Source organism: Acipenser ruthenus, chromosome 7, assembly GCF_902713425.1.
Source record: "Acipenser ruthenus chromosome 7, fAciRut3.2 maternal haplotype, whole genome shotgun sequence".
NCBI lineage: Eukaryota > Metazoa > Chordata > Actinopteri > Acipenseriformes > Acipenseridae > Acipenser > Acipenser ruthenus.
Window position 1 is genome coordinate 30,285,084 of NC_081195.1, and position 10,609 is coordinate 30,295,692.

Here is a 10,609-nt window from a genome sequence, read left to right on the forward strand (position 1 = left end):
AGCTTTCAAAGAAAAGAACACCATACCTACAGTGAAACATGCAGGAGTTATGTTTTGGGGCTGCTTTGCTGCGCCTGGCACAGGGTGCCTTGAATCTGTGCAGGGCACAATGAAATCTCAAGACTATCAAGGCATTCTGGAGCGAAACGTACTGCCCAGTGTCAGAAAGCTCTGTCTCAGTCGCAGGTCATGGGTCCTCCAACAGGATAATGACACAAAACACACAGCTAAAAGCACCCAAGAATGGATAAGAACTAAACATTGGACTATTCTGAAGTGGCCTTCTATGACTTCTGATCTGAATCCTATCGAACATCTATGGAAAGAGCTGAAACTTGCAGTCTGGAGAAGGCACCCATCAAACCCGAGACAGCTGAAGCAGTTTGCTCAGGAAGAGTGGGCCAAACTACCTGTTAACAGGTGCAGAAGTCTCATTGAGAGCTACAGAAAACGTTTGATTGCAGTGATTTCCTCTAAAGGTTGTGCAACAAAATATTAGGTTAGCGGTCCCATCATTTTTGTCCATGCCGTTTTCATTTGTTTTCTTATTTACAATATTATGTTGAATAAAAAATCAAAAGCAAAGTCTGATTTCTATTAAATATATATATATATATATATATATATATATATATATATATATATAGTAAAGTAAAACGAATCGCACCCACACGGGTTCGTTGCCCCTTTAAAACCACGACCCAAGACACAGGAATGGATTTTTTTTCCCGCGCTGACGCGCTATTTTTAATACAAACAAAACAAAATAAACACCTAGCTCTTTCTGAGCACTGACTAAACTTTCGGGAACACCCTGACACCCCACCAAACACAACACCACAAACAGACCATATCACACAGGTTTACACCGCTTACGTTTCCTCCTGACTGCTCGGAAGCAGAGCACCTCTTCTGCCTCCTTCTATTCAGCAGCCATGAGCAGACTAACTGCCTCCCTTAAATACCCTGCACCTGGTCCTAATTTGACAATATTTACCAGGTGCAGGGGATAATTAATAATAAAACAATTAACAAATTAAATTCAACGATAAAGCAAAACAATTAAACAATAAACAAAAACAAATAAACTAAACAAATGTGCATTCCGCACATGTTTTTCTTCAGGGAGGCTTTAACCCCCTCCCTGCTGTCTCACATATCCCCCCCCCTTGTCTTTTCAAGACACCGGCCATTCGTCGGCCACCTCCTCCCCTAAAACACAACCACCCACCCTCGAGTCCATCAATGTCTCTTTTCGCCCTCTTCCATGGGCGGACTTGAGGGTGGGCCGGTCCATGTTCTGGCCCCGCCAGGTAGGGACCGCGCACCTGTGACGAGGGACCCCACCGGTTTGTCAGGGGCGACCGGCGCGACAACCGGGGCACTGGAGGTCTGCAGCCGGGGCCCGGTGCAGCGACGTCCAATCACCCAGGGGGAGCAAAGTAGTGACCAGGGGGAGCTCAAGCGCCGTCTGGGAGCTGCGCAGCGACGTCTTGGTGCTTGGGAGGAGCGGAGCATGGAACCAGGTGGAGAACTGTGACCGGTTCTGCAGACTCCTGGGCTCCAGGTCTAGCGAAGGGAGGTCCAAGCAAACCGGAAGGGTGTCCAGGAGCAAGGGGCGAGGGACCGCACACAGCGGCGGTGCCGGACTGGACCGCAGGGGTGGTGGTCGGGGCTGTGGTGCCGGCGGGCTCTTCACCTCTTCCCCCTCTTGCTCGGGCGGCGGCAGCTCCACCCCCTCTGGCTCTCGGGACGGCAGCTCCACCCCCTCTGGCTCTCGGGACGGCAGCTCCACCCCCTCTGGCTCTCGGGACGGCAGCTCCACCCCCTCTGGCTCTCGGGACTGCAGCTCCACCCCCTCTGGCTCTTGGGACGGCAGCTCCACCCCCTCTGGCTCTCGGGACGGCAGCTCCACCCCCTCTGGCTCTCGGGACGGCAGCTTGTAATAGAATATGTTACAGAAAAATAGAATTGGCTCGACATAATGTACTGGCATTTTGTACTCCTATAACCTTGCTCGCATAAGCTTGTATGCTTTGCCTAAGATAAAGTTTGTTACAAGGAACCGCAAGATGCCTACACTGCAGCTGTGGCTGTGAAGAGAAACAGGATGAGCCAGACTTGTTTCTTTGTACGTACACCCAAACCACCCATCCTGTTATCTGTTTGCTTAGCTATATGCCAGGTATGCACAGTTATAAGTTGTTTTTCCTTATATGCTAATATCTGAATCATCATTGGCTAACCCTCTGCCTTGCTGACAGTTTTAAGGTATATAAGAAACTGATCTAACTCTGTATGTTGAAACACTGCTCGATGATTATCTAGCACCCTGTGTGTTGAGAGTGTTTTCAGTTTGCAAACTTAAGAAATAAAGGCCTGTGTGTTTGGAACTCGCAGTCTCTCTTCCTTTTATTTAGAATTCCACGACATGTCGCTTTCATATTATGTTACCAAACTGTGAATTATTGGAAAATATTTTTGTTAATTTAATGAAATGTTACCAGGTATATAGCAAACAGCTGGTGTCAGTCTCATAGCCTCTAACAGGATGGCACTTGCATAAAAATGTTTTTAAAGTTTATAACACAGTGTAAGATTTTTCAATGTTAAGAAAACTCAGTTGAGCTGTTGTTTAAACTTCCTTTTCATTTATTAATTTTTATAACCAAAAACCGATTGATCTCTCTAGTTATTGTATTGGATACTGGTGTAGGTCATGTACTGCACTCAAAAAGCACCCACCCAATTATCAATATCGGAACTCATTCCAGGCCAGTAATATCTGGAGGAAATTGCCTCTCTGGTTCTGTGTTGGCCACAGTGTGCCCCTATAGCACTTGCATGAAATTCCAGGAAGAGACTGTCTGCCTCTTCAGTGCCTTTGACCACCTTCACCTTCATTGATGGCTCTGTACCCTTCTTACATATATAATAGAGCTCTCCATCTAATAAACAATAGAAAATAATAAGGAAAAAAACATGTAGACTGGGTTGTAAACACATATTCAGCTATGGCAGTGATTTTCACCCGTAGTCCTGTAGTTAGCCGTGCCTGCTTTTTTCTAAGTGAGATTGGTTACTAGGGATGAATATCTCTGAGTTTTGTTAAACGAAACGTTTGGTGAACTACAAAGTTAATATACAGCTATCCAACAATATATTATTAGGCTAATACGATTACAGTAGCATCTGTTGCTGAAAATAAGTTACGTTGGCTAATTATGTTTTCGTTGTAGTGAAGATACCTTAGACATTATTATTATTATTATTATTATTATTATTATTATTATTATTATTATTATTATTATTATTATTATATTTCTTAGCAGACGCCCTTACCCATTAACGAATGGTCATCAACACGGTAAAGCAACAAAAATAATATTAGCCTATTATTTATTTGGCAAATAGCGCCACCACCACCTCTCCAGGTAAGTTAGCTATACATTTTGGGGTTTTGTGAAATTTAATTTAATTTGAATTTATAGCATTTGCAACCCATCCAAGCTTTGAATTACCTTGAACCACATATTGTCCTGCACGCCTCCGGATGATGAATTTTTCCCCCTTCCTGGCCTTCTCGGGGTATTTTCCCATTGTCTTGTACAGTAATATTTCCCTGTACATTGTTGGATCCATAATCTTCGTTAAGATGACTAGATCAAAAGAGTTAAAATAGGTTTTTAATACATTTGCTACACTCATCATTATACAATCGAATATGTTGCAATGCCCTGCTGTTCATTTGATAAATTAACATAATACACTCATCTTCTCTCAGTATTTCATATGGAAATCAAACGTTACAAATCGAATCATAATTGAAACATTGTACTTCTATTTTTTTTTTTTTTACTAACCCTGTTTCTATTGTCCTCGTCACGGGCGTGACTTCACGATTTAAGAAATAATTCCTGAATAAAACAAACAAAAAGAAACTTCTCACTTAAATATTAACAGACAAAAAAACAGTACCAAGTAATATTTTAAAAGAAAAATGTGTTCTTCAATGAGAAATAAACTAAAGTATTTATGTACAAGTTTCCAGAATCTTTTCTGCTACTGCACGCTCCTCACAACACTGTCAGCAGGAATTGCTTACAAATAAATAAGTAAATAAACATTTAGAAGATTGTACTGCATTCAACTGAATTATAAAATAACTGGGTTAATTTACACGTAGTAGATTACCTCTGTAGTAATAATAATAAATAAATATAAACGAGAGTGTTTCAATGTGTTTATTGTGCTCTGTGAAACATACTGGTACAATTTGTCACAAGACTTCATTTAATTACCGTTGCGTTTTGTTTTCTTCCTCTTTTTCTTATTCATTTTCTTAGCAGACGCCCTCACTCAGGGCGACTTACAGCTCTCACAAAATATACATATTTCACAATGCAGTAAGAGCAGATAAAATATACAATAACTTCAGAGCAACGTTTACTAAAATATGTCCATGTACACAGTTCGATAATCACAATATAGTAAGAGTACATACAATACTTCCGTCCTAATAAGAGTAAGTAACTAGCTCATTTATACACATTTGAACAAACACAATATATAGTTGTTGTTGTTGTGACTGTGTTTAAACAATTTGTTCTGGATGTAGAATCGCTGAAATCACAAGCTTGCACAAACATTTTCCGTCCAGAAGCAATAAACTCGCTCCCGTTTGCAGCAGACCGCACGTTCACGTTGCAGCAGGCGCTGCTCTACAGTCTAGTGGATTGCAATGACAGGTTACGCGCTTTGCGTCGTGAGCGAGGAATCACACGCGATCCGTTGGCAGATCGCAAGGTTTGTTGCAAGCGCATGCGCACATCCGCCGAGGACACATCAATCCTAGGGGGTGTCATGGCAAATTTCGCCCCCCTGCCAAATTTGTCCCCCCCTGAGTCATGTGACATATTAGCGTACGAGTCACGTGACGATTAAGTTTCGCGATGCGAAGAGAGGATAGGGTAAAACATCTCGGCATTTTACTTACTGAAAGTTACGTTTGCTTTTTTTATTGGCATTTTTTTTTATATTTATCAATGTTTTTTGTATCATAAATGGTTGTATTTAATTTGATTGCTTTTGTTTTACTTACTGAAAATTACGTTTGCGTGTTTTTTTTACATTTATTCGTATTATTATTAGATTTATTTTTAATATTTAACAATGTTTTTTTGTATCATAAATGGTTGTATTGCATTTGATTGCTCTTCACGCGATTACATAAGAACTTTTACAGTAAATATAAAAGACATTAAATATGGTTTAATTACATATATATGCTAATAAATAATAATAATAAAGTAGAACAGCTAAATGATCACAAATGTAACGCAAACGTTATATTAAAATTGTAACTTTTCAAATAAACAAAATGTTTATAACAAACAATAAGTTAGAAGTATAGTCTGGTAATAATTTCTACACATTTGTGGGTAGTCATGTTGATGTTTAGTCTTGCTATACTTATGGATCACAATCAGGGAGTTGTCATGATTACATACAGTTGCAGACAAAATTATTGACACCCTTAACTAAAGATCATTCAAGACGCTTTTTATTTTTTTATTTTTTTATTTGAATTGTTGTCAAATGTGGTTACCATTAAGGTCGCGTATAAGCCTTTTGTGTTTAGATGACTTTGTATAGTTATTTCATACACTGCAATACCAGATGTTTCTTTAAATTCTTGGCTGTTAATGGTGGATTTTTGCGAGCTGCTCGAACAATTCTTTATGCTATAGTCGTAATTTTCCTGGAACGTCCACTTCTTTCCATCGTTTCAGTTGAATTAGTCTTCAAATACTTCTTGATTATTGTGGATTTTTGTATTACGATTTTTTTTATCCACAACGCTCTTTATCGATTCCCCTTCTGCTGTAGTAGTCACTGTAACAAGTGGTTTTCTCACATCTAGATCCAACTCCTTTGTTTTGACCATGCTGTGCTAAGTGCACAAACTATTTTGCTTCAGTTTCTGTGCATGTTTTACAGCTAATGGGTTTTTTTTGGGGTTTTTTTAAATAATATTGCTAAATTGATAAGTAGCGGTTTCTAATTGATTAATAGTGACTAACTCAATTAAGACTAACCTTAACTTACAGACTTTAATTTAAAATGTGCCAATAAGTTTGTGATCAACAAATATTGTTATTTACTCCAATAAGGCAGTATGATTAATATAGGTTATACAGTAGCTTCAGTGTATATTGTGAGAAATATTTAGGGAATGTTAAAAATTAAAGGAATTAACAGGTCAAAAGGTTTAATATTTAGCATTATTCATGCATGGTCTTGCACTAAATCTGCAAACAAATTTCTCTTAGTTTAACCATATAACTTGTCATAAAAAAATGAAGTAATACACCCTCATTGTATGTGTTGCCACTTCCTACAGTGTTTGTCAGATCATTGGCATCATCCTGGAATGGAGCCTATCATTTCTCAAAGCAGGTCTGCAGATTGGTTGTTGTTCCTTTGTTATGAGTAATACTGTATATGCATTTGTTAAATATGTATGAAGCCAAATTATATCATATGCTATAAAATAAGAATGTTTCTTCCATAACTTCGAACACTCAAAAGTACAAATTTGGAACTAGAAGCAATGTGATTGTTAACCACTACATATTGTCCCTGACTTTAGTGTCTATAATTCAGGCTCTTAACTAATGAAGCATAGAGGATGTCAGATTTGTGTAAATGCTAGAGTAGAAGTCAATCTAGATCTGAGTTGTCCAGTCTTAGTGCTGGGGAACCCTTAACAGAGCACTGCATGGCGAGCAGAAATCTGAACTCAGTCATTTTAGTGAGTTGTGTATCAGTTGTAGTAGTCAGAACCAGAAAGACATTCACAAAAAAGGCACAACATGTTGAAAAATGTAACAAACTTTATTTTCTGTATTCTTCACAATAAAACATGATCAGTACATGATCAGATTGCATATTTCCATTGTAAAGTGCTATCCAGGACTTAATGCGTAAGCAGTGGTGAAAAAAAAGCTATACTGTAGGTCAGCTTTGGTAAAAAGCCCACTCACCACGTCAAGGTCCTGACCTATGGAGTGGGGTGTTAGGAGCAGGTTTAACAGAACTTTAAAATGCCTTCTCACATAACCCACAAAAAAAGAAAGACTTTAAAGAGGCTGTCTGTCTAAAAATGACATTTCATACTGTTAACTTGTATAGTACGTAATTGTCTAATATCATTTAATAGGAATGGAAATCGAATTTGAAATTGAAGCATTACATGTACTGTCTGTAACATGCACATGTAAAATGTGAAGTTGTTTATTACTTCAGAATTACATTTACTGTACTTTTATATCATGTTACACCCACCTTATTTGGCACAAATTCACTTCAATACAGTGAATCAACCCCTCCCCCAGCTGGTTCACAATAACTACATTAAAACAAGGTGGGTGTTAGAACTGACATCCAGTTTACTTTGGATATCTCTGCCCTGGAAATACTCAAGTCAGGCAATAATTCAGTAGCTCAGAAACTAAGACTACCATACCAATTAAAAATGAAAGTGCAAAAGCATCTGCAATATTTCTCCAAATAAAAACGTCTCAATACAGAACCAAGGTCTCCTGAAAAAAAAAGTCTTCAAAATAAGTAGTTGTGTGTTCATGAAAAATAAACACTGAAGACAATGAGCCTTATTAACAATGCCCTACTGTACATATGTAAATAGTTATAAATTATGGTAAAGTTGTTTGACAGGCATTACCAAATTTTAGTGTTAGTATAATACTAAGCTGGAATGCTTAGTATAAAATGTTCAAAAAAACATATAGTAAAAAACAAAATAATAAATCTGTTTCACCTTTACTTACATGCTTACCCATGTGTGTAACTCTGCAAATGCAGCACATATACTCCTCCATACTTATGAGGTCATCTGGCTGTAGATCTTCACACTGGCCATGGAACCATTCGCCACACCTCCCGCATTCCACCATCAGCTCCAGTCCAATCCTGTATGGTCTCCTGCATGTGCAGTAGACCTCCACATCACAGAAATGTACCTCTGGGAGGGGAGTTCTCTCACAGCTCGGGAAAGGAGTAAGAGATCCAGCTACAAAACAAGAAAAAAGATATATATATATATATATATATATATATATATATATATATATATATATATATATATATATACACATATATTCTTCTTTAATACAAATTCTGTTTTCTGGTACTCACATTTCTGCTATTAGTTATATATAGAGAGATGTTTTAATCTTTTAAACCTTTTCTTTCATATATATATATATATATATATATATATATATATATATATATATATATATATATATATATATATTACACACACACGTTTATCATTTATTTAAATGTCTATGTACATCTTCAAAAATACAGGACGGCTTCAATAACTTATAATGTATTAATATTAATTTTCGATATTTATTTATTTTTTTTACCTTTCAAAACGAATGTACTGGCTTTCTTTCTGATACCCCTCTTCTCTTCTTTGGTGGCTTTTTCAGGATACTCACCTGTGCTGAGGTAGCGATATACCGCTCTTAAGTGATCCATATCGATTTATAAATGTAGTTTTCTGAGGGGGAAAAAACACAGTATTACAAATTTGTACTGTAAAAAGAAAAATGATTTGATTACAATTGTATGACGGCACCAACGAACTCCAACTGTCAGTGTCAAGATCTGTGGAGCAAAAGCAGTGACGCGCATAGCAACAGAACGCTGACATGTCACATGACTCAGGGGGGGACAAATTTGGCAGGGGGGCAAAATTTGCCATGACAGGGGCACTGAATTCGTCGTAACATCGGCACGTTTTTGCCAGACCGTCGAGAATTAAACAGTTTGAAGTTGATGAACCGTATGAATATATATATATATATATATATATATATATATATATATATATATATATATATATATATATATATATGTGTATATATATATATATATATATATATATATATATATATATATATATATATATATATATATATATATATATATATATGTGTATATATATATATATATATATATCCTTTTACGCCCCTCTTGCCCCGCCGGCGGAACACGGAACTGCACGTAAATATTATATTTCATAACTCATTTTTAATATTATTACAAAAGCAAAAGAGAAAAAAGCTGACTCGATATCAAAATCGTTGTTTTCCTACCGTCAAACAGCGAAGGAATTTTTCGAATCCGTCATTTCACCGCTGAGATATCCCATTCGCAATGTGTCTAGTACCCCCATGCATTCAAAACAAAAGCAATCGACTAGCTTGCGTTTTGCTGCTGCCTTTACTGTGTTTGTAACCCAATACATCACAGAGTAATTGATGTGCAAACAAACACGCCCACCTCTTGAATGAGATAAGGGAAAAAAAAAAAAAAAAAAAAAAAAAAAAACCTTTCAAAGGCAAATGCTTGTGGCAATGGCTAGCCTGTGAGGTGCCAGAAGATAACATCCCTTTTAGAACTTAGTATATCAATTGACATAAAGATTTACACAATGTTTATTTTTGGAGAGGTTTGGGGACCCTTGGGCTTAGCTTTGTAAAAACTCCTGTAGAATTTGATCCCTTTGTTCAAACAGTTCCAAATTTTTACCCAGTATTAGACATGTTGGTGAAGCACTGGAAAAAAAATCTGGCTCTTTTCATATGCTACAAGTTGAAAAAATGACTATAGAACATAAAAAAATGAAAAGCGTTTGTTGTTTTTTTATGTATTTTTTCTGGATATCTCCTTCCAGTGTGGTACTGAGTAAGACTTTTATCACACCTGAGGTTTTAGTCTTGATGCCCAAGGGGTTACCTTGAATTCAAGCCCTGAACCATGCCTGTGCTGTCTATACTTTGGAAGATATTGTGATTTATTTAAGGGCACAGCCTCCCAGGCGGAAATTGTCTGTGAGGGGCTGGGGTTTTGAGAGGAGATATATATATATATATATATATATATATATATATATATATATATATATATATATATATATATATATATATATATTGTTGCAAACAATAACTGCATACCATGGGCAATAAAAACGTTTTCCTGTTCCGGCAATTGAATAACAAATGCTTTCTGTAACAATATGTTTTAGGATGAGATGTCAACGAGTAAGAAATTTGCTATTTTTTATTAAAACTGCCCAAAACTTCTGAAAAACTTCTGAATGGCAAAATAGCACCACCTTGTGGACCGCAGTGGAACTTGTGTTTTTCTTCGTTTTAACGTTCTTCATATATTACCAAATGCAAGGATGGAGCTGATTCAGCAAACAGGAGGAGAACGCTTCTGAGAGAGAGAGAGAGAGAGAGAGAGAGAGAGAGAGAGAGAGAGAGAGAGAGAGAGAGAGAGAGAGAGAGAGAGAGAGCCTGCAGTAATGTGGTGAGCAAGATACTCAGGATTAGAGACCATGTGGTAAAAAAACAAAAACAAAAAACAAACAAACAAACAAAAAAAAAAAACAACGTACTGACGGACAGACTGACCCAACTTAATGACGGATATAATTAACCCCGCCCCTCGACTCAAGGCTTAAAAGTGCCAGTAAAAAAGTGATACCTGCACTGGACCAAAAATATCA

General features: G+C 37.2%; 1 protein-coding gene and 1 long non-coding RNA gene across 3 annotated transcripts; both read right to left on the reverse strand.

Moving 5' to 3' along the window:
* Positions 1–692: 692 nt before the first annotated feature.
* On the reverse strand, positions 693–4,714 carry LOC131737488 (protein TsetseEP-like). 2 transcript variants are annotated; one of them, XM_059026768.1, is made up of 4 exons: positions 4,302–4,714; positions 3,864–3,917; positions 3,522–3,659; positions 693–1,939 (listed from the first exon to the last, which is right to left on the reverse strand). In XM_059026768.1, exons 3-4 carry the CDS (start codon positions 3,531–3,533, stop codon positions 1,355–1,357), a joined length of 597 nt encoding a protein of 198 aa, XP_058882751.1. In that variant the 5' UTR covers positions 3,534–3,659; positions 3,864–3,917; positions 4,302–4,714; the 3' UTR covers positions 693–1,354. The 2 variants fall into 2 exon arrangements, 1 of the variants encoding a protein (XP_058882751.1); XR_009329128.1 differs by lacking the exon at positions 693–1,939 and adding an exon at positions 1,962–2,948.
* A 2,164-nt stretch (positions 4,715–6,878) lies between these two features.
* LOC131737489 (uncharacterized) lies at positions 6,879–9,322 on the reverse strand. The gene is made up of 3 exons (XR_009329129.1): positions 9,192–9,322; positions 8,457–8,593; positions 6,879–8,092 (listed from the first exon to the last, which is right to left on the reverse strand). It is a non-coding gene; the product is annotated as an uncharacterized LOC131737489 (long non-coding RNA).
* Positions 9,323–10,609: the final 1,287 nt, after the last annotated feature.